The sequence below is a fragment of the Pseudopipra pipra genome, chromosome 18 (assembly GCF_036250125.1).
Source record: "Pseudopipra pipra isolate bDixPip1 chromosome 18, bDixPip1.hap1, whole genome shotgun sequence".
In the NCBI taxonomy this organism is placed as follows: Eukaryota; Metazoa; Chordata; class Aves; order Passeriformes; family Pipridae; genus Pseudopipra; species Pseudopipra pipra.
The window spans coordinates 2,187,298-2,211,178 of record NC_087566.1 but is presented as its reverse complement, the minus strand read 5'-3'; the positions used below and the strand labels follow the sequence as shown (position 1 = coordinate 2,211,178).

At 49.2% G+C, this 23,881-nt stretch overlaps 1 protein-coding gene across 3 annotated transcripts in view; it reads left to right on the top strand.

Moving 5' to 3' along the window:
• RNFT2 (ring finger protein, transmembrane 2) overlaps positions 1 to 21,018 on the top strand; it is a 29,013-nt gene extending 7,995 nt beyond the window's left edge. For all 3 annotated transcript variants that reach the window (XM_064674662.1, XM_064674660.1, XM_064674661.1), the window contains 7 exons: positions 1,574 to 1,650; positions 3,146 to 3,246; positions 5,449 to 5,602; positions 14,819 to 14,968; positions 18,438 to 18,503; positions 19,416 to 19,517; positions 20,747 to 21,018. In XM_064674662.1, coding sequence (XP_064530732.1) covers positions 1,574 to 1,650; positions 3,146 to 3,246; positions 5,449 to 5,602; positions 14,819 to 14,968; positions 18,438 to 18,503; positions 19,416 to 19,517; positions 20,747 to 20,881 — 785 coding nt within the window. In that variant the 3' untranslated portion in view covers positions 20,882 to 21,018. The remainder of the gene's footprint in view (positions 1 to 1,573; positions 1,651 to 3,145; positions 3,247 to 5,448; positions 5,603 to 14,818; positions 14,969 to 18,437; positions 18,504 to 19,415; positions 19,518 to 20,746) is intronic.
• Positions 21,019 to 23,881: the final 2,863 nt, after the last annotated feature.

Below are 23,881 nucleotides of genomic sequence, written 5' to 3'. Positions count from 1 at the left end.
CCCCAGAAAAACAGGTATACGCAATCAATTAAAGAACTAGCAAACAAAATCTTAGTACTTTCCTTAAGGAAGCAGAGTCCACACCACTGGATCTCTCCTCTCGAATAGGGAAAAAAAAACAACAGCCTTTCAAAAAAATCCCCAGGCCTGCACTCCCATATGAGGAGGCCTGCACTCCCCAGGCCTGCACTCCCAGCCACAGGGAGGTTACTTTGCTTCCTCCAACTCCTCCTCTCTGAGAAGAGATCTCCCCTCCAAGTTCCTCCCCTCTTCTATTTATATTTCTGCTTATGTAAAGAACAGAATGGAATATTGGGATATGGGGACTTCCTTGACCTGGTTGCCAGGAAGAGGCCTAAACCAAACCACTACACAGTGCCCAGGTGTAGCCTGGCACGAAGGGGACACACTCAAATGCACGTGATGAATTCACCCTACTTGCAGTCCCAACTGTTCTAAAAATATTAAAACAAAAGGGGAAAAGCGCTTGATGCTCGCCTGCAAATTGTACTTAATTACTACTTGCCCTAAGAATTTTTATGGCACCAGTTAAAACTGAACACTGACAAGTCCAGTGAGTGTAGTGCAGAAAAATATTGAAAGCAGGCAGTGAACACTTGCAGCTTGTCACTTCTTCAGAGACAGTACTTGTTAACAGATCTTGGAAGGATGTTCACCAGCTCCCTGCTCTGAAGGCCCTCACCTGAACAGCAGTTGTTACACCCAGCAGGATATCTACAGGTAGTTTAGTACTATGAACATCTTTGCTGTCCTGACCAGTTCCTTTTCCTGATCTCCCCTTGACATTCCCGTGAGGGTGAGGATGTTACCAAGGCTTCTCCCTCAGAGCTCTCTCTAGGAGAGGTGGGCAGAGCTTACACTGGTGACTGGCAAAGCTTTCTGTGGAGCACAGAAGGGTTCTGAGGAATGAGACACTTGTGGTAGCTGTGAAATCAAGTCAGACAGCATCAGCAGTTACATCTTGCAGTTGAGATCTTCAGAGTTCCCTGAAGAATATGTCTATCCAGGGTTTTTTTTAATGGTGCCTGAGTATTTTAGCACTATAAAATTGTATGTTTGGCATGTCTGTGGATCCTGACTCATTCTGAGATTATCAACACTAGGAAACCAGTAATGCTTCCGTTTTAGTCCACTTACAACTCTGACAGGGATTTGGTTAATTCATATCTGCAATATCTTGGCCTTTGGACCTGATATCCTGTAGGTTTTTGATAGTGTGCCCTGTCCTCCAGGAGCTGCTGAGCTCCTGTTGTAATACTGTCACCTGGCACAACGCAGCCACAACTCAGAGCACTTGTGCTCTCCTTCAGGACCTTAGGACAGAGTGTCTGTGCTGGGCTGGGTGCTCACTGCAGTGCTGCATCTTCATTTACACTGAATTTGAAGTACAGAGCCCAGACTGCCCTGGTTTAGTCGCCCATACATTTAAATCCCCGGCGCATCCAGAGTACCACCCAGTAATGGTTTTTCTGAGCTGGAGATGCTGATGTCCCTGGCTCAGGACTGGTGTCCCTGGCTCAGGAGTGCCCCCCTGACAGTGCCTTCCCTGCAGGGATTGCTGTGTGCATTGGCATGGCCAGCACCTTCGCCTACGCCAACTCCACGCTCCGAGAGCAGGTCGCCCTGAAGGTGAGTCCAACATTTCACCTCCCTGTATTCCTGGGAAACACCACCCTCTGTGCACAAAACAACACCTGCTTTTGCACTGGAGGGCTGAATGCATTTGTATGGGCACAGATCTTTTGGAACAAAGAGTTCTGAAAGGCCCTAATCCCACCCTCCTCTTCCTGCTTCTCCACACTGATGCTCTCCCACTGTTTCTACCCTATTTTGTTGTGAGTGTGAACGTAGTAAACAAAGAGAGGACAGCTCAGGGGTGTTGCAATCTGCATCTCCCCGTGCCACTGGCTGGCAGTGCATCTTCCAGCACTTCTCTGTGCCTGGGTTTCCCCATTTCAGCAGCAGTGCTGAAAGCTATTTGACTTATTAATGATGAGATTTAACTTATTAGCATTTAGATCATGTTTTGAGGTGTTTAACTGAAACATTTTGTGGATGTGTTGCTTGTTAGCATCTTTATAATGCTGTTGAGAATGTACAGAAACCAGCAGACCTTTCCAGGCCTTGTGATCTTCAGTGTCAGGAGAACAGTTCAACAGCACTAAAAGCACAAGATTAGAATTCCTTTTTTATTAAAATTGCATGGGTGGCACAAGTGTGTACTGGTATCTACCAACAGCAGTGGAATAAATGTGCTGCAATGCTGAATGAAGAGATAAATTGCACAATCATGTAATAGATGGCTGTTGCCTTGCACTTTGCACTCTCTCCTTCCAGCAGTGTGCCCCTTAATCCCCCTGCTTTAAATCTCAGCCAAACATCCCTGCAGAGACCTATTTCCTTAATAAATCAGCTCACAAGAAAAATGGTGGGTGTTTTTTCCTCCCAGGAGTAAAATTTACTCTTCAAAATTACCCTGGGCCAAGACCCAGGACAAGATCTTCCGCCATCCAGCTCCTGTCTGTAATGTTCCATGTGTTTTGAAATGCAGCACTTGCACTTCTTTTTTGACCTTCAGTTACTTCCTCGATCAAAAATGCCTGTTCTAGAACCTCCCTGCATTTGGATAACACTCAGATGTGCTGCAGGTGGTGATGGGTTATATTTGGATTAGCTGAGCCTTCCTCTCACTCAGAGGATCTGTTTGTAAACCCCCCCTTTGATGAGGTGTCACTGCCACCAGGTGACAGCTCAGAATTTATTACAATACATGGAACTGACTTTTTTTTAATCTGTTTGTCACACTGAGTTTTAAATACCAGCAGAATTTAGATGTCCCAGGAAAGATCCCGACTTTGAAGATTGCATTCTGCAAGGAAGGCTGTCACCTCCCCCAGCATATTTCAAATAATTTCCCTGAAGTTACTTTATTTGAAAGGTTTGCTGGGTGAGAGCCATTTCTGCCTGTGTTTATATGTGTCCTTACCTAGCAGCCTGCTTCTGAGCCTTAGTCCTGTGTCAATAAACTAATTACTGAACACTTAGATACATATTCGTGTCCCCTGGGATGGGCACAACCCACAAGGCTTCCAATTTATCTTCTCTCCTTCTTTCTCTTGTCCAGGAGAAGAGATCAGTGCTGGTTGTGTTCTGGATCCTGGCCTTTCTCACTGGAAACACCTTGTACTTGCTTTACACATTCAGCTCTCAGCAGCTCTACAACAGGTAGGTGGGCAGGACTCACGTTGTCCGTGCTGGGAGCAGGTGATAATTGCCAGGGAGGAGAAGAATTGCCCACTGTTCCCCACACTTTGGAAGTGTTCATGCCTAAAGCACCTGCTGTCTTGGCTGTATCTTTGTCCTACCTTTCAGTGGAGCAGAAGGATGTGTGTCATTTCTGCAATCAGTGGCATAGCCAGGGTGGAAATGGGGGGTGAGGACACACGAGGTGTTTCAGAGCAGGGTGGACCCTTTTTAACAGGGACCTCTGAATTTCCACTTTGACTGCAGGGGCTGAACATACAGAGCAGGTGCCAGAAGCAGATGAGGCACAGACCCACTGATTTTCCTCTTCCTGTAATGTTTTCTCTTCAATCTGTCAAGCTTTGAGTCCAGGACAGGAGATAAACAGGAGGTGAAATAGTGTTTTACTTCAGTGTCCTCAGGGCTTAGAGGCACTTGGATCTGAGGTAATTAAGACATCCTTGACCTTCAAATTCTCACTAAGCAGTTCTCAAGTACAGAAAAGTTTGTACCAATGGATTTGGTTCAGCACTACCCCTAAAGTCTGTAGGAATTCTGACAGACAGGAAGCAAAGATACACAACTTAAGCAAGGAGATGTTAGTAGAATAAATAGGAAGAAATGGAGCAACATCAAACCTAATCATTTAGAAAGTAGTTTTGATATTAGGAGCTAAAACCATATGAATTATCTCCCTCATTAGAATTTTCTTTGTCCCACTGAAGGGGACTTAGAACTTGAGGCTGAAAATACAACATGCAGCAGTTGGGTTATGGATACACAGCTCTTGGGTTTGGTTTCTCTGCCAGTTGTTTCATTGCTGCCCTGCTTCTTCCCAACAATGCTGTCTATGGGAAGAGCCAAGGTCTGCCCCTAACCCTGGTATCCTTTGGAATTGCCCCAATGGATTTGGATTTGGTCACTGGAAAAACTCTGCATGTAAATGCTTCTGGAAAGGGGGAGAGGTGAGAAGGCTTGAACGTGTGGGTCCAGATGGGAGATGCCAGGCCATGGGATTCCCTGGATATGGCTCGTGGGAGGGAATGGAAGAGAAGCAGGAATGGCAGAAAGCTGTGGAAGCATCAAGAAGGAATTTGCATCCCAGGGAACCTGTGTGTCTGTAAGGTGGTGGTCAGGGTTAAAAACATGGATGGGACTAGTTTAAAATAGAGGGTAGATCACCCAAAATAAAGGGCTTTCAGCAAATTGGGGCCACCCTACACACAGTTTAGGGCAGGGCTTATTACCAGTGGACAGGCTGGGCCACATTTCCATGGAGGATCCCTGTTCCTGGGAGTGCTGCTGTGTCATGCTTGGGCTGGTGCATCTGTTGCCTGTTGTGTGGGGACCTGGGACTATGCACAGGGCAGGCTTGTCAAATTAGAAGTAGCTGCTTCATGTTTGTTTCTTTCTGGCTTATTTTTCATTTCCTGATTTATTTCTTTTTTCCTAGTGTTTTTATTTATTTATTTATTGTTTCTAGTGCACGAATAGTAGTAAAGCCTCTGATTCTGTTTCTGTTTTTAGGGTGTAATTTTACCTGTTGTGCTGTGCCAGTGTTGTGAGTATTTTAAATTCATGTTCAGGCCTTTCATTTTGGGTTGGTTATTTTACTTTTGCTTTATTTTTTTGTTGGTTTTTTGGGTTATTTTTTTGGTTAAGTGTTTGCTTTATACCACGAGGCTGTAGCAGCTAAACACCCTGAAGACAAATCCTGGTTTTTCAGCCTCAGTAGGGTCCAGTCCTCATTGCTGCTCAGGTCAGTGGCTCCTGCCCGTTGCTGTGTGGAATTCTGCTGTCCCAGACTCCACTTTTTTCAAAGAGCAAACGCTGAGCAGGACTTCCCAGGGTAAGGTTTGACATTCAGATCCCAGAATCAGACAGAGCTGAAGGCACTGCCTGCACACCAAAGGCTCTGGTGCAGCGTGGAGGGCAGGCTGTGGAGATTGCAGCCTTCCAAAACAGGTTTGGGTCCTGTTTGGTGGTAGTGGGCAAACCTGGTGACCTCAGGAGAACAAGAGCAAAGCCAAGAGAGGAAGCAGGGCACTGATTTGCATGTCTGACTCCTCTTGCCCTTGGCAATTCCCCTGGGGCTCAGGGGAGTTTCTGGGCTCTCTCTCTCTAGCCAGCAGTGGACACAAGAAGCTTGAGTGAGGTTCTCACTGGTGTTTTGGTGTCTTTCAGCCTGATCTTTCTGAAGCCCAACCTGGAGAGGCTGGACTTCTTCGACCTGATGTGGATCGTGGGCATCGCAGACTTCGTGCTCAAGTACCTCACCATCGCCCTCAAATGCCTCGTGGTGGCCCTGCCCAGGATCATCCTGGCTGTCAAGTCCAAGGTAGGAGACTCCTCTAGATGTACAAGTATTTATCTTTGATAATCTGATACTTTTAGAACACGTTTGCAGCGTGAAATCCCAGAATGGTTTGGGTAGGAAGGGACCTTAAAGCCCATCCCTTCCCACCCCCTGCCATGGGCAGGGACACCTCCCACCAGCCCAGGTTGCTCCAAGCCCCCTCCAACCTGCCCTTGGACACTTCCAGGGATCCAGGGGCAGCCACAGCTTCTCTGGGAAACCTGTGCCAGGGCCAAATATGAATGGAAGAATAAAAATAATGAAATCTCTTCATAAAACTTTGGCACTTGGGTATCAAGGTTTGAGGTTTGAGCCATCACAGACCTGAGCAAGGGTTTGGTAGCACCAGCAAGTGATGGAAGTCCAGAGATGAGGAATGCATTGCTGGAGGAGGAATAGGCACTAGCAGTGAGGTAACAGCTTGTCTGGTTGAATTCCTTGTTTTCTGAGCAACCTCTGTAAATACATATTTCTGAAGCACAAGTCTCTTCACTTCATGGGAAGAAACTGCAAGTACTTGTGTCTTTGGCTTTCCACTTGGGCCAAAGCACTAACAGGATTAAATTGAAGCTCCTGGTGCCACAAAAGACAACACCCCTTCTACATAACCACGGGTGAAGAAATATTTGAATGCTTAAGGTATTTAAATTATTACGAAGTTATTCGTAGACTAGGCCTAACTTTGGAAACCTCCTCACTACATTCTCTCCCTGAAAATACCTTTTCATGTGTTTTCACCTGCACACATCTGTCATGCTGCCTCTTTATCTACTTGGTAGCCTCTGCATTCCAGTGGCAAACACAGAGATGTGTATTATTTGCCTTCAGTAAAGGAACTTTCTGGCAGCTGTTGGGATGAAAGGCACTGTATAGAGGCAAGATACCATCATTAATCCCTGAAAAGTCTCAGGCAGGGCACTTAGGAGGATATCTAAACTGGGAATAGTTTTGCTTGGAAATGACAGGGGTGGCAGGGGAGTTGAGCAGTTTGTTCCTGCACAGCAGGGCTATTTGAGATGGTTATTAATTTATTTCTGGCAATTGTCCAACTTTTTTTTTTTTCCTCCTTCTTCTATTATTATTATTATATTTTAGGAGATTAATGTGCTGGGTCAGAGCATAATCCAGCCTGGGGAGGGAGGGAAAAGTGATGTGAATAACCTCCCCAAGATAAATTGCAGCGTTGGAAAAGGTTCACAGCCTTTGCTTGCCTGTCTGAGAGCTCTCCCAAGCACTCATTAATCCTTGTCTGGAGAGAAGAAAGGGAAGGGGTCTTTATTTGCAGCTACAGGGGGAGGCTGGTAAGATCACATCTGTCAGGGGCCTGTAATGACTCAGAGCACAGATGCTTCGTTTTTAATACCTTTTTCTGGAGAGCAACACTTCTCACTTTGTTCAAGCCCCTGTTTTGTCCAAGGATGTTGTTGATGGGCTCGGTGTCCCCTGACAAGTCAGACTGCTGCTCCCTGCCACCACAGAGCTGGGTTTGTCTCCCCCACTCTGCACTGCCAACCAGGGATGAGATCTCAGGGGACAGACCTCAGCTCCTTCTGAGTTAGAACAGTTCTACTGCAACTTAGGCACTTTAACTTTGACCAAAATATTTATTATTTGCTGTCTTAACACTTGCCAGGTACAAAGTTATGCTCTGCTTCCCCAGGTGCTCCTACCAGAGCTTCTGCTTTAAGCCCAGATTGGAGTTTATGAGCTTGTGGGTGGCTGTCACTTAATGGTATCGTGCTGCTGGAGAAATATAAATTAAACTGGAGGAAAGGTAGATTTTTTTTCAAGATATACATATATATAGTGAGAATTTTTGTGCCAATATAACCAGTCAGAACAGCTCCCCTAATGCAGGGCCTGAAGGGGAAGCTGCTGCCCTCTCAGGGGTGGAGTTCAGCCCAGCTGGGAGTGGGACACAGGGATTTCATCCTGAGCTTCCTTGCAGGCCTGGCAGTCAGCAATAACCACAGAGCTTGTCCAGGGATGGCATTTGAGGAACTTTGATCACTGTGCTCTCAGCCTCTGAGCAGGCTCTTCGGATTTTTCCTGGTTTTGGAAGTTCCAAGGCACCTCCAAAGCCAGGCTGGCTTTTTGTGCTGCTCCTTGAGGTTCTGGTGTTCTCTGGGTGCTCTGTGCTCTTCACTGCTGCTTGCAAGGCACTTCCTCTGAATATCCTCCTTTAAGTGTCTTACCTCTCCATCTCCATTGGGATTGGAGCAAGATCAGGTTCTTTTCTTTCTGTTCCAGTCTTCCTTTCTCCCCTCAGTCTTCTCTGGAGACTGAACACCACCAATTTTTTGAGTCTTTTCTCAGAGATTTTTAATTCCGGATGTTATTATTCTCTTCTGGACTGTCTTCATCCCTCCCTGTTTTCCAGAGCATTTCTCCAGCCTGTCAGGATGAGTTTGGATTATAATCCTTCCTTCTATTTACAGCCTTTCCCAGTTGAGTGTCAGCTGTAGATTTGATAAACCCACTCTGTTCCATCGAGATCATTGATGGAAACAGTGAATAGCACCAAACTCTGCTTCCCTCAGATGCATTTTGACAGTGAACACATAAAAAATTTGGGCTGGAGCACTCAGTTCTGCCCCCCTAAAGTGCCTGGGTCGTGTATTCCTAGCATGGCAACTTTTGGTGTAGGATAACATTTGCATTTACAGCATTTATGCTTTAAATGAGAGAAAGCAAACTAAAATTGAAAGGCAGAAAAATAAGGTTGTCTTTGCAATCAGAACACAGAGGGCAAGAAACATGCCCAGGAGTGCTTGAAGTGTGAAGCCTGAGAACTGATCTATTATGTATTATATTTAGGGTACAACTAGCCAGAGTTCTCCAAGCTTGAATAACTCAGAATGGAATATCTCTGCCACAAACTCCTCCAGAGAATGAGGGAAGACTGAAAAACTTGACAAAATAACCCCAGGCCTTGCCAGGCTCCAAAACCAGCCTGGAAAACAGAGGTGCCAAGAGAGGCTGTGAGGGTGCAGTCAGGCTGGAAAGCAGGGAAGGAAGGGCTGGTGAATGGGAGAGAAAGTCAGGAAAAAGGACAGATCTCACACCTCTGGGGCAGTGGAGTTGGCAGAAGGATCAAACCTGTGGCTGAAGGTGTCCCTTCCTCCCCCACGAGCTGCTGGGCACGTTAAGCCAAGTTCAAGTTTTAATTTCAGCTGGGCTCATCATTTCTTTGGAAAGGGGGGGGGTTTGTTTGGCTCCCACCCTGCTCTCCATTAAAAAAAAAAAAAAAAAAGCAAATAAGATCATTTGGTTCAATATAAAATGAATTAAAGTAAATTAAACTGCAGGAGCCATGTGGCCTTGCAGAGGCTTCCATTGTTGTACACCCCTGGATGGCAGCTTTTCATTTGCACTGCTGAGGAATGACAGCTTGAGGGGGGTGGAATTAAAAATAAGGAAATAAATAATAAAAAGGCACACTTGCCAAAGATTTCACTTAGGAAATCCCAGGTGCCTGCAAGTCTCCCATCCCCTCCTCATGCTCCTGGCAGCAATCTGAGCTGGTTATCCTGGAGGATGGAGTGAGACAAAAGAACTGTAAGGAACTGGGATCCCAGGGTTTTTTATATATGTATCCTTATCCCTAGAGGGGAGAAGGACATTTTTCCAATTATCTTAATGGGCTGGTACAGAAGAAAGACCCTAAGTTGGAATTTTCCTTCCGTGCTCAGGACAGATGTGCAGCCCAGTTCCAGGGAGCTGCATTTCCAGGAGGCTGGAAATTCAGAAGGAAAACACTTTAACACTGGCTTGTTGCAAACACAGCATGAAATAAATGACTATTGGTTAAATACTTGTCAGATTGACTTGAAGGCTGGATCCAGACCCTGCAAATGCCATTAATCCCCTGAATTTGTCTTTATGCTGCTGAAATGCTGTCAGTGGCAAGTGTACAAACACTGCTCCACCCTTGCACTGGGGACCCCTCGCTGCAGCTTTGAAAATATTTGCTTGGTGCCTTTTTTTTTTCCCCAGTTGACTGTTTTATTAGTGCTTTTTATTTTTAAAGTACTGTTTTATTAGTGCTTTTTATTTTTAAAGTACCATCTCATCAAGGCTGGTCAGAGAAAACTCGGCCTGTGTGTTGCTGCAGTTCTTTACCCAGTTCTGCACTTGGATTTTAGACCAAATATGATGAAAACAGTGAATAGCACCAAACTTCAGGTGCATTCCATGTTCCCTGACATTTCCTGGCATGGGTGGTTACAGCTCTGCCCTGTAAATTGGCACATCAAGCTTCCCATGCTCCTTCTGAAGCTGCACCTTTTTTTTGTTGTCCTGAGGAAATAAAGGTCCCTTGGAGCATTTGAGTCCTCTGGATGCTGATCCAAAAATCCAGAAGTGTTAAAAAAGCACTGGGAGCTGGCACATAGATGAGTTTTAGGAAAAATACCCAGGTGAAGATGTTCCTTATCTGTGCTCTCTTCTGCTGTGGGATATGCAGGTTAATCCTGGTCTTCCCTAAATTTAACATGGTTAAAGTGGTGTTTCCAGGCAGGATAGCCCATCCTCTAATTACCTTCTGACCTTGGATACTCTTTGGAGGAACTCTGGGACAGATTCACAAGTCTTGGACAACAGTCTGAGCTTTGATCCTCTGGAGCCACAGAACCAGGTGATGTCCTGCAAAGACTTTTCTCTGCTTCAGCCTGGACAGATGAGGTGTCCCAGCATCACAAGCATGGGATTTATTATTTTTCAAAAGAAAAAGCATAACTGAAGCATCAGAGGCAGGCCCTGAGGAGTGGGGGCTCTTCTGTCCCCCTCCCTGACACGCTTTGCAAGCCACTGCTGCTGAACTTTAAAAGAATCATCACTCCCAGGGGCTTTCCCACTTGAACTTCCCAATTTAAGATGTCCCAATATGAGACTTTCAGAAGCGAAATTCTCATTTTTTTTCCCCTCTAATCCCACCTGGAAATTCCTCCTCATTAGTCTTGCCTGGATTTTCAGCAGCACAATGTGCCACAATCCTGTTTCCTGCTCCCACTCCCCTGCCCTGGCAGTGTGACCTGCAGTCCCAGCAGAGATCTCTCCTCATCCAAATTGCCACAGCAGGTCCCCAAAGTTTTTTTCCCAGCATCTCCCTGTGTCAGAATAAGCCCTAATGCTGCTGGCAACAGAACAAGTGAGACTTGGAGCTTCCCTTGAGTGCTAATCACGACTTACAGTTGCCTCATTGCAACTTCTCTCACTTCTCCTGCATCCCATTTTAATTCCACCGTGTCAGACCTTACCCTGCCTCCCTGTTCCCTCCTGGGGAGGCACAGGCACTTATGCAAAGCCTGGTGTCAAAAGAAACCACAAAATCAAGGCTCACTTGGGCTCTGGGGGAATTAGCATTGCCTCTGCAGCTGCAAATTTTCCCCCCTTTGCTCTGTATATATTGGGATTCAGTTTTTAATTACACTATTCCATGTCATGTCACTGTAAGACTCCTTCCCTCCATCACCAGTGCCCCAAGGATGAAGGTGAGATATTGAAAGGAGCTGTTGTAGCAACTGGAAAGCTCACAGAAAACAAAGACCACTGGAAGAGGAACATTCTACAGGTTCAGGTTTCTGCACTGGAGAATTGAATTCTGTCCTTTACTTCGCCAAATAATTCCTGTGTGATTCTAGAAAAGTCATGTACAGCTGCAGACTGGAGTCAGGGGTTCAGCTTTTAATGGTAATGTGATCTATAAAATGAAGTGCTTTATAAAAAGTCTAATCCCAGGCATCTCAGCTTGGACACCAAAGCAGCCTTACCTTGACCTCCATCTTTCTGTGCCTCGAGTTTTCATTTAGGAAAGGCAGGGAACAGCAGTCCCTTGGGTCAGCCCTGTGAAAATAGGGGGGTTTGAAGAGTGGTTTTGTAGTGGTGATGTCATAAAGGGACTGAAGAAATGTTAGAAATTTGCTGCTCTGAGCAGCAGGAAGGGATCAGATGCAGGTCTGCCATCAAGTGATGAGGATTTAACAAAATACTAGGAAGCTGCCTGCTTAATGTGCAAAAGGGTTTACCCCTTACAGACCTAAACACTGCAGGGGCAGAAGGAAAAGTGCAACTGGGTGAAAATCCTGAACTCTCCTCTTTCAAAAGAAGTGCTTCGTTTGAAGCATAAAAATGGCCTTTCTGTGGTGAAGGAGGTGCAGGAAAATGGAGGGTTATACACGAGTCATTGACTTGGTTTTTAACAAAGCTCTGGAAAAAGGGAATGGGAATTTCCCGGTGTGGGAGCTGCTAAAATCAGATCCCCAGCACAGCCCTTCCCCTCATGTGCTAATGAGCTCTTTGATGGTGGCCTGGCAGGGTCAGCAGTGTCCTTCTCACTTCTGGCTCAGGCAAGGGTTTGATGAGAGCAGAGCCCCTTTTCTGGCCCCTGTAGGGGACATAATTGCAGGTAATACCCCACTTAATCTCTGCAGTTCAGGTTGGCTCCTGCACAGTCCAGTCAAGCATTGGCACTGACTCACAGGCTCACCAAAAATAGATTTTGCTGCTCTTAGAGAGCTCTTCAGCTCCATACAGTCGTGCATTCCACAGAAGATTCCCAGATTTACACTGATCTTTACGAAATGTGAACTCACCTAACAGAGACAGGCCTTGCCTTATTTCCAGCTGTTGTTCCAAGCCAGATGCAGGTGAAAAATAGTTGTATTTGTGCTTGATATAATCTTGATGAGAAAAAAAAAAAAAAAAAAGCTGAAATACTTGAGTTTTTCAGACAAAATAGAGCTGGAGACAAAGATTTATCTTTGAAAACTGTAACCTAGGCTGAGGAGTGGCAGAGAGGTGTGTTGGGTGTCCTTACCAGTGGTGGGTGCTGCCTGCAGCAAGTTACTGCCATCACAAATCTACATTTTGCTGCTAAAGTTGTAGGGAACAACCCTTGTTTTCCAAGCTTCTGGCTCAGAAGGGAGACCCCACTTCTGCTGCAGCCCTTTGTAAAGTCACTTTTGATTTTCTGGTACTTTTCCTAGTTTAAAAAAAGTGGTGCACTAAGGACTGAGGTGCCTGACAAGACTTAAAAAGCTCTGTAAGCACTTTCTAGTTCTCTTCTAAGTGTTGCTTCCTCCTGGATTCACTCTAAACTTACCAACCTTTAGTGGTCAGGTGGGTGCTGTTAACGGGCTGCATGGAGGGGAGGCATCCTTTAATCTGAACTTCTCTCTTGTGGGGGCTGTGAACGAGTTTCTAGCTGCTGAGAAATCCTGGTACCCTGCAGTTCCCACTGAAAACCGGGGATGTGCAACAGATAAAGGAGCTCTGAAAGGTTTGGGAAGGGTGGAGATGTCGTGGTCGGACAACTGAAGTTGCACGTTCATTTTAGAGCCACGTTCTTCCCCTTCCAACCCCACAGCCTGTCTGTCCCCCGGGGCTGCCCCTGCCCCACCTTTCCTTACATCTTGCCGTGGGCTCTGGCGTTTCAGTGCCTCAAAACTTGTGTTGTGAGCAGGATTTCAGCTCTGGCGCCCCAAATTCCGGGCGCAGCAGCTCCATCTGATGCAACTGGAGAGCAAGAAGTGACCTGTCCCATCCCGGCTCCTGGCGAGGCAAGGATCCAGGAGAGATGAGGGGTAGGAGGGACGAGTCAGGGAAAACAAAACAGTTTGCTGCCTTTCTCTTGCCGGGGGCTTTCATCAGAGGGGAGGCAGTGACAGCACAGTGACCCTCTGCCCAAAATAAACGATGATTGCATCGAAGCACGAGGCTGCACAGAGAGAGAGAGAGAGAGAGAGAGAGAGAGAGACCTCGGCGCTAATTTAATAAATTGCTGGCGTTTCGGATGGCTGCCGGTAGGTTTTGTGCTCCGTGATGCCACCTGGGATTCAGGGGGAGGAGGGGAGAGGCAGAGAGGCAGGAAAGCTGCCCGGGTCCGATAGCAACCGCTGGTGTGAGCTCACTCCGCGTCCCGGGGGGGTATGAGATCATGAGCGTGCCAGAGCTCTGCGAAGGATTCGATTTGTCGGGAGCAGCAGGATGGCCTGCGAGTGATCTCATCGGCAGCCCCCGGGGAAGGGCGCTGGCTGCTGCCGAGCCGGCTGCCAGCGCTTCAGCCCCATCCCAGCCTCCCCAATTAGCGATTGGCCTGCGGTGACATCACTGATGACAGAGCGAGCCGGGACAGCGCAGCGAAATTCCAGGGGAATTTCCCCCTTCTCCGGGATCTTAGCGCATGACTAAACCCAAACCTTTCAGGTCAGTGGAGATTAAAGGATCGCTCTGGGCTCGGCTTGCCCTGCCCCAGTGCCCTGCCACTGGAGTGGGACAGAACATAAATAAACAGGTCCTCATTAGGACTGGCCCTAAATTAGATCCCCCTTGTTCAGCCAGCTTCCTGCTCGTCGGGAAGAAATAAAATTAGAATTGTTAAAATATATCTAAAATATATATTTTTATATATCATATTTTATATATAATATTAAAATAGAAGTGATGTGGTAAGGAAAAAAAGGCACTTCACAGTTGCACCTCGTGGTTGCAGCGAGCCAGGAGGGAGTGTGTGTCACCCTGCAGGTGCCCCTCAAGGAGGGAAAGCTTTCTGTGCCCAATAAACACCGGGATGGCAGGGACAGCTTTGCTGAAGGTTTTTACACAGGATGTTGCCCATTCTCTGAGTCTCTTTTGAGAGAGAAGTGTTTGAACCATCGTGCTTCCCCCCTCCCCCCACTTCTTCCTTAGGGTCCTCAGGAAGTATTTTGAATTTCAATGCCCTGAGGGTTTGTTTTTCAGCACCAGTCTTTTTATCTTTGCTCTGTACAAGAGCCAACACGCACCTGAGTGGAAGGGCAGGGATAAGGATGCTGGCAAAGGGGTAATTAGTTTGAACTGGAAAGTTGTCAGGAAGTCTGATGTCACCTTACATTTAATCCCTGTACCTTCAGAAAGGTATAAAATCAAAGAGGCTTTCGTTTTCTCATAATTAATAGCATCCACCATTTATATCCTATTAATCCTGTAAGTCTTAACTCTGCTGCAGCATTAAGATGTGTGTCCATAACCTGCTCAGGAATGTGAAATTCCCAAATGTAGAACAGCTGGGTGAGGGGCAGAGCAGGAGGAGCACCATGAAAGAACAAAGTGACAGTTATCCCTTCAGAGTTCAAAAGCAGGTCCCTGCCCCGTTTAACAGAGTGAACACTGCTCTTTTGGCCTCCTGACACTTCCCATCTCCCTTGTGTGGTTTCCCAGGGCAAGTTCTACCTGCTCATCGAGGAGCTGAGCCAGCTGTTCCGCTGCCTGGTGCCCATCCAGCTGTGGTACAAATACATCGTGGGAGACGATCCCTCGGGCAGCTACTTCCTGGGGGGAGTCCTGATCATCATGTACAGCCTCTGCAAGGTGAGCACACCCCTGCAGTGACCTGCAGCACAGCTGAGGGGAACAAATCCCCCTCCTGGCCCTGCCCAGGAAGGGACCTGCAGCTGCCAGAGGCATTTTGCATCCCCGGCCCGTGGGCATGGCTGAGCTGGGGAAGGTCTGTGGCTGCTCAGGAGTGTTGCATCAGACTCATGAAGTCATTGCTGCTCTCTAATCCCTTCCTGCAAAGGCTGGAGGAGAAGGGGAGAGCCTTGGGGGGAGCAGTGCTGGCGTGTTCAGCTGTCTGCAGCCTTCCAGATGCAGCACTGAAAAGGCAGGTTGCAGTTTAATGTTTCTCTCTGAGCTTTCCTCTGCCTTTCCAGGCAGGGGGGGTGCTCTGTCACTCACAGCAGGCAGGGAGAGGGGTATCCAAGTCCTGCCTGCATAAAACAGGCAGTTCTGCCCTGTTCTATGTCCTGGTCTGGCTGCTGCAAGTCCAGGATCCCAGTGATGGACAAGGGTAATTAATGTGTCCTGAGAAATAAGAATGTTAAGAGCACAAAGTCTGTCTGTTCAATTGTAACTTTATAAATAAGAGTCCCAAGTCTGAGGTCTAGAAATAGCTGTGTTTCTAATTGTGTGTGTTAAACCCTGCCCAAACAGGGTTCCCTCTGAGAAAGGCCAGGTGAGTCAGGCTGGCTCCATCCCTGATCCCTGCCTGTGCCTCTGGCTTTGCAGGAGCAGACTGAAGAACAGGGAAGAGGGAACACATCCCAGCTGAAGACAGAGGGGCTCAGAGGGGCCCAGCAATTCTAAATACCACTGCAGCCCTTATTGCTGCAGTTGCAGCTCTATGTTATGTAGGAACAGGGCCTGTTCAACCCCTCCTGTCAAGGAATTGTCAGTTCTTGTGAGCAGGAGAGGCAGAGGAGGTCGTGGGAAGTGATTTGGTCACAGCAGGTCTGAGATCAAGCCCAAACCAGAGCAAACAGTGCCAGAACAGAAGCACATGAGACCAGTGCAGCTCCTGCACACCCACCAGTTCCCTCAGCTCTGTGCTCCCTGCTCTTTACTCCTCTCTGGGAGAGGATTGTTTCCCTTTCAGAGATGCCACTGCCTGGATCCCCTGTAGGCAGCAGGATCCAGCCTCTTCCTGCCCTCCTGGCCTGGGAGCTCAGGTGTTCAGGTCACAGGTACAGGAACAGATTTCAGATCTTTCCTGTGTCCCTTCTTGAAAAAGTGACTCAACACCTGGAAGAGGGATGGATGCTTACCTGCAGTTCCACCTGCCATTCCTTCCACCTGGAGAAGTCCTCCCAGCAGCAAGAAGCAGTGGGAGCTTCTGCTCCTTGGAGGAAGGGGAGCCAGCCCCAAACCCCAGGCTCAGACACGAGCTGAGCCCTCCAGGGCTGAGCTTAAATAGAGCTGCTGGGCCCCTGGGCAAGGGACTGTGGGTGCAGAGCCCAGAGCAGGCTCCTCAGGGCCATGAGGGGCTGTTAATGCCCCCAGGGCCCACTGGTGTGAGCAGTTCTTTTGGGGTTCACTGGATGTTTCTGTGCTATGAAGCTTTATCAGGTAGTGTGGGGTGACCTGGGGTGGAAAAGCCACCTCATTTTGGCCAGTTGTGCTGGTCTGTTCTTTAGAAGCTCCTGAGGGCAGCTGCTTTCCAGCCTTGCCTATAACTTGGGCCCAGGACTGTGGGGCACACTTGGGAAGGTGCCTTGGCTGCAGCCCATTCCTGGGACGTGCACATTCCTTCATTCCTTCCTAGAATTCATCCAGCTCACTGGGGGGATAAGGGAGGGATGGGCCAGGGGAAGGGTGCTAAACCCAGGGACGTGTCCCAGTCATTGTGTGGCAGCTCCTGAGCACGTCCAGGTCAGGATCAGCCCCCTGCACACAGAGACTCTGCCTGGAAGTGAAGGAAAAGCAGGATCACACTCCTGCAGTGCAGAGCCAGGAGTGCCAGGTGTGTGCATCCCATTCACAGCCACAGGAGCTGCAGGTCTCATTCCTTGCCTGAGACACTCCCCAGGGGAGCCCACATTAGCAAAGCCACAAACCACATTAGAAAGAACCACAGAAGCCAATTTGGCACCGAGAGCTCCTGGTGAAAATGCAGGGCTCAGCTGGGGCTGCAGCCCCTTCCCCTGCACAGAGGGCAGGGTCAGGGGCACTCCCAGAGGGCTGAGTGTCCTGCAGCTCCTGGGAGCTGCCCTGGTGCCTCTCTCGGGGCTGTGTAGACACAAACCCTCTGATTTTGGTGAAGAAATCCCAGATGTTCACCAGCAAGAGCATCCAGGGGTTGTTTTGTCCCCATCTTGAACAGAAGCACTCACTGTCTGTAACCCAGGTGTTAAAATGATGAAAGGCAAATGAGAGGGGACTGGTGCAACACACTTCAGTGCATGGGTGAGAAATGGGTGTGAGACCACTGAAACAGCAGCTCTCGGGGTGCAGGGGGAAAAATGAAGGGGGAAAGTGGACTGGGAGAAGAGGAGAGACATCAGAGCTGGAGCAGAGGCATTGGAAGCCACACTGTAAGCAAAGCAAGCAGAAAAGGTCTGTGAAATGGGCTGTGGAAAAGAGCTGATCCTCGTTAGGAGATGTAAAGTCTGCAGCAGTGGCAGCCTCCAGTGGTAGTTGCTGACTGGAAGCATTACTGGAAGGACCCTGGGAGCCTTTTACATGCTGACTGGCAGCATTATTGGTGCCTTCATTTGATTCCACAGCCATTGCAGGATGATCTCACTGGCATTCCCTGCAGTGAGCCCACTTAATCCTGCTAACCAGGGGAAAACCAGAGAGAGCCAACTCCAGGCACTGTGGTGCCTCTGCAGTGCTGGTCCATCCCACCTTCCCCTGCCCTCCAGGTGGGACCAGCAGGTCCTGGCAGGCCACCAGGGCTCTTCCCTGCACAGCTACTCCTCCATATCCTGCCTGCTTCCGTGACTTTTTCCCTGTGAGCTCTGCCAGCAAGTAGAGAAGTTAAGACTGACACCCTGCATTAGGTTTTCAAGCTGTTCTCCCTTATTTTAATGGCCCTCACTCCAAGACTGCTCAGTGTGTCCTGTCTTGCTCAGCCCCTTGATATCTGTAGGCAGTTTTATCAGCTCTTCCCCCCAGTTTCATGCTGCTCAGCCAGGCTGGAAATGGTTGTGTCCTTTAGTCTCAGGACTCATTTGTGCCCTGCCCAGAGCTGCTGCCAGGGTGTGAGGAGGAGCCCAGAACTCTGAGCACACACAGTGACACCCTGAGCTGGGCAGCAGAGGGAGGGGCAGGACAGGACCTGGTGTTACCAGAGGTTTTTTGGCTGCTCTTCCCCACTGTCAGTTCACATTTATTACACATTTCATGATCACCATGAAATCGGTTTTTTTGGCACCATTGTGACTTGTTTTTCCCCTCTGAGTATCCTTTTGGAGACACCATTTCCTGAGGTTCTGGACTGTAAACACACACACACACAGAGTTTGTGAAAATTACCTGAAATGGGACATTTTTATTGCAGTCCTTTGACATCTGTGGCCGTGTGGGAAGCGTCAGGAAGGCACTGAAGGTCCTTTGCACCCCCCAGGTAAGGAATGAGACATCAAAGAGCCATTTCAGAGGTGAAGCCTTGTTCCTGTGGGATGATGGAGCTGAGAGTTGCTCACAGAACACAACCACGTGCTCTGCCATGGCTGGACAAGCTGTTCCCTCCTGTCAGGGATGTTGGGAACCTTCCCTGACCCCTGCCCTGTCCCAGCTCTGGGAGAGGCTCTTCCTGCTTTGTCTGACTGGGAGCTCTGTGTAATATGGATTAATCCACTGAGGCCAAACCTGCAAGGACCTGACAAAACCTTGCAGTGCAGAGTGTGAGAAGGGCTTTAACCAGAACCCTGTCGTGCCTTTTGTGCAGTGACATTCCCAGAGATCAGGAATTATCCCAGGCACTGGTGTTTGGATCTGCTGCACTGACATGCTGGGACTTGTATTTTAAGAAGGGCCACACCACCACTGCAGTTTGTTAGAGCTCACCTGGCCTGTTCTGTGGGCTTGGGCTGCTCATTTTTTCCTCAGCATGTTTCTATTTCCCCCAGTCCTGTCAAAATGTGGGAGAAACATTTACCCTCCATATATCTCAAAAGAAAAGTGGGCAGCCCCTGGGTGCTGCTGCTGCTGCTTTTCTCTCTCCTGTGGTCTAACTTGCCAATAATAATCCCTCCCACTATCCAAACACCTCTGCAGGTGGTGCTGAGCTCATTAAGTGTCATTATTGTTGCTGCACAAGTGGAGGCACCAAAGGGTGGGATCAGCTCGAGGGGCCAACCCAGCAGAGAGCACAGAGCTGCACAGTCCCTGTGCTGCTGCCCACACCTCCCTTCCCCACCTGGGACACAACCCCAGTGTCCTTCCCGGGCCGTGTGGGCTGGGAACAGCCGTGTTTTCACACTCCCTGAGCCTCCAAACCCTCCCTCATTGGGATTTCCCCCCCTGCCCCCCACAGACCTACGGGGTCCGTGCCACCAGCCAGCAGTGCAGCGAGGCAGGAGACATCTGTGCCATCTGCCAGGCAGAGTTCAGGGAGCCTCTGATCCTCCTGTGCCAGGTAAGAGCCCAGGCTTTCCTGCTGGCATTCCTTTGGGTGTCCTGCAGCTGGGGAGAGGGGCACAGTCGGCCTGGGGGGCTCTGAAACCATTTGCTGGGGCTTGGGCTGGGTCCTGGTGGGTGTTTATTGCCCTGGCCTGGGTCACCGGTGGTTCTTGGCAGCTGAGCCACCCTTTGGGGGCTGACCAGCACTTTTTGGGGGGGAAATAGCCTTGTAGGGCAGGGATGGCAGTTGAGGAATGCTGCAGTCCTGGCCTGGGCTGGGAGAAGCCCTTGGAACACACCACACTGCCCTGGGGGCTGTTAATGGACCAGAGGAGCCCGTGACAAGGCTGGAGGTGCTGCCCCAAGGTTTTCTCTTCAGGCTTTGCCTGCTGAGGTTGGAATTGTGAGTCCTGGAGGGGCCCTGGCTGCTGTGGGGGTGTGAGCAGGAAAACCCCAGGCATGGGGAAGGGAGCTGGTGGGATATGAGCTCTCTGTGGTATCAAAATAAAGCTCAGGAGCCTGTTTTTGGAGAGCTTCATGGAGAGCTTTTGGAGAGCTTTTATCCCATTAGACAACAGGGTTATCAAATTAATGCAAGTGGGTCTCCTGTGCATCAAAGGTGCCTCTCAGCATTGCTGTGAACATCTGTGCAGATGTTCCTGAGCTGGGAGCCCCAGAGGAGCTGCCTTTGTGTCAGAGCTGAGGTTTGGGGAGTGACATTTCTGCTGACTCCACATGAGCTGAGCTCTCAGCTTCTCCTCATCCTCCCTCCCTGCCCTATTCCTGCTCTTCCAGTGTGGGACTGGGTGGTGTGAGCTGGGGATCCACCCCTCCTGATCCTGGTGCCCAAGGCAGGATGGAGGGAGAACCCAGGGAGGGGCCAGTGCAGAAATGAGGGGAGAGAAGGGGTGAAAACTGGCATTTATGGAAAGGGGACACTGGGCATTGGGAGCAGAATAAAGCAAATGCAAGGAGTGTGGGGGGGTAAAAAGTGGGTAAAAGTGAAGACTTAAATAACTGAGGATGGAAACATGGCAGAGAAAACCTCTCCCTACTCCGTTAGGCCTTTTTAACATTTCTCTTTAGTGCCATATTAAGAACTAATAAATCATTGGCTTTGGCAAACACGCTGATGTGCTGGTGATGCTGGGATTTATTTTTCCATGCGAGTATCCCTGCTGTGGATCCCTCCCTGCTCCCAGGGAGGGCCCTGCTGCCTGGTGACACTGCCCCTTGTCCCCACAGCACGTGTTCTGCGAGGAGTGCCTGTGCCTGTGGTTCGACAGGGAGAAGACGTGTCCCCTGTGCCGCTCGGTCACCGTGGAGACCCTGCGCTGCTGGAAGGATGGCACCACCTCTGCCCACTTCCAGGTCTACTGACACAGGGCACCTCATGCAGGGGAGAGGAAAAACCTGGAAAATCACCCCGTGCCCCCCCGTTTAGCTGCCCTGTGTGTTTGTTGTCAGCCTTCCTCCCAGCTCTGTCCCTCCAGGAGCCAACGGAACAGTCGTCACTGGCCGGGAACTCCGTCCTCAAAGGCAAGGAGATGTGGTTTGTGCCTTGGCTACAGCCGAGGATTTTCCTGGAGCTGACATGGTTATGAACTGCCTGGGATGTTTCCTGCTTCCCTGTGCTTTTAGTGTGGACAAATCCCATGTGGACAAGGCAAGGGAAGCGTGGATTTCATGGCTATGACCTGATGTGCTGCAGCAAAGCAGGGCCCGGCTCGGGCCTCTGCTGAGGTGTCTCACGTTGTATGGCCCCAGATTCCCTGGATCCATAGCTTTATAGGATGACACAGTGGCAGTTACAGAACCTCTGGGAACTCTTCCCAAGCAGGGCTTCAGAACCTCGTGTCCAAAATGTCACCTGGGGCTGGAGAGATGGCATTTCCCAGCAGCCACATGTGTGCAGTCGGTGCCACCGATGGCACAACTGTGGCTGCAAGTGTAATAAAATCATTAAAAAGTCGGGAAAGACCAGGCAAGTGAAGCTGGGAGTTACATTTATTTTTCTTGGGAATGTTTTCCCTTTTTAATTTTCGTGGTGAGGCTTTGTGATTTCCCAGTATATGAGGAGAACAGCAGGAGGCAGAAGGACAGAAGTGACAGAATCATGGGAGTTGAGTTGGATTTGTCTGGGTGAAAAATCCAGCTCCAAACCAAGAGCATCCCACAAACTGAGGGGTCTCTGCACCTGCTCCTGGGTGCAGCCACTCCAGGCCAGCCCCACTCGCATCCAGGACCTGTCTGGGTCCCAGACCAGGAGAACTGGAGCTCCTGGAGGGATCCCTGCGTTGGCAGGGAATGAACCCCTTCCTGTGGCTGAGGAGCTGCAGCAACAGGGAGCTGCTGTTTGTTCTGGAGCTTTCCCTGGCCCCAGAGCACCTCTGCTCCTGCTGCACAGCCAGGAAGTGCCTCCCTAGGAACTGTGGTGTTTTCCCAGCTCATTGCCATGGGAATGGCCCGAGGGGATGGTCCCAGCTGAGTGACAGTCACCCCTGAGCCCATCCCCTGGGGGAGATGAGCTGGGTCTGCCCTCACTGGAATCCCCAGGGGGAGAATTCCAGCCAACAGGAGCTGGGGGCAACAGGATTAAACTCCACATTTCTTTGGGATGTGGCAGGAGGAGGGATGGGCGTGGGAGGCAGAGCCTGAGCAGGGAAGAGTCCAAATCTGGCTTGAGAGTTGTAGGGAAGCAGAGAAGGGAAAGCTTTGCTTTCCAAGACAAAGTGATTTGATTCCCGTTACAAGGACCCTGTGAAAGCAGGGAATTAGCCCAAGGAATCTGGTTGCTCTCTGCAATGGGAATGGCCCCTCTGGGATGGGGGAAGGCAGGAAGCAAGGCTGGCAGTGGGCACAGGAATGGGTGACAGCCTGGTGTATCCACTGGGAAGAGGGCAAAGGAGGGATTCTGTGGGCAGGCAGCTCCTGAAAGGAGTGCCAGTTTTCAGGGAACCAAAGGGTTGGTGCTTCTGCTTCCCAAGTGTTTGAAAAGCCACTTCTGTTTCTTTTTTTATCCTAAATGCTCCTGGAAAATGTGTTTGGGCAAGTGTAGGAGAAGGTCAGTGGGAGCCCAGCACTGCAGAAAGGGTGGGATAAACTGCTCCAGAGTTAGTCAGTGATTAGGCAGGAAATCAAAGGGAAAGTCTGGGAATATTGTTTGAATTCTTAAAGTCTTTTTGAGAGGGGAAGACAATTTTACCCCCTCCTAGAACACGACACCAGAAAACATCCAGGGGGAAACTTCAGCTCCAGTGATGGGAATCCTGATTTCCACAGGAAAACAGGGAGGGCTGTGGGAGGAAATCACTCAGAGAGAGGAAATAAAAACCCAGAGCCTTTTTTTTTGCCATTGAACAGTTATTTTTCTCTCTTTTTTTTTAATAAAGTCCTTATAAATATGTACAAAGAGTCTCAGCATACGAAATTCCTTTTACAAAAGAGAGAAGAAGCCCCTTCCAAGCAGGACCAGGAGCCTCCAGGGGCTCTGCTCCTGCCTTGGGGAGGTGGAAACCTGCACAGTGACTCTGCTGGAGTTACACCCCCCTGCCTGTCATCCCTGTCATTCCCTTAGCAATGGACCTGGGAGAGAGACTGGGAAGTTCTGCAGTGTCCTAAGGATGGATGATGGGAAGGGTTTTGTGGTGAGCTGGTGTTTGAATTGACTGGAAAGGTGATGCTGGAAACACCCATGGAATTAAACCCCCCTGAGCTGGGTTTGCTCTGCTGAGGAGCCACTTGGAAGTGATGGTGTAACTAATCCAGGGTGTAACTAATCAAGGGTGTAACCAATCAAGGGTGTAACCAATAATGGGTGTCATTAATAAAGGCCATTTAACACCCAGAAGCTTTCAGTGAATATTTATCAAGCTCCAAAGTCACTTTGTGTAAATATTAAACCCCTCAGGGAACTCGAGCCCTCGGGTTTTCCTGCCCAGTGAGGTTGGATCAGTCACATCAGAATTCCCTCCTGTGTTCAAATAAATATTGTCAGGAAAAAAAAAGATCCACTTGTTTTGTGGTTTGTAGTTTAATTTTTTTTCCTGGAGGTGGGGACTGCCCATCCTGGAACAGCAGTTTTTCCCACTGCTGGGGAGGGCAGAGCTGTGCTTGGAAGTGCTGGGATGTGAGATCCTTGTGCTGCAGCTGGAGTGTGATCCAAGGCACTGGGATTGTCCTGTGCTGGGAACAGGGCTCTGTCTGGGAACAAAGGTGGCCTTTGGAATGTGAGGGGTTGCTGGGAGAGGGCGAGAAGCCCAAGGCAGGAGCAGCACATGAGGATCCCTCCCCTCCACTTCCTCAGGAAGCCCAATTCCCATGCCATTCACACTGCCCCATCTCCTGGATTTTGAGCTGGCATGGCCAGTGTCCCCTCCT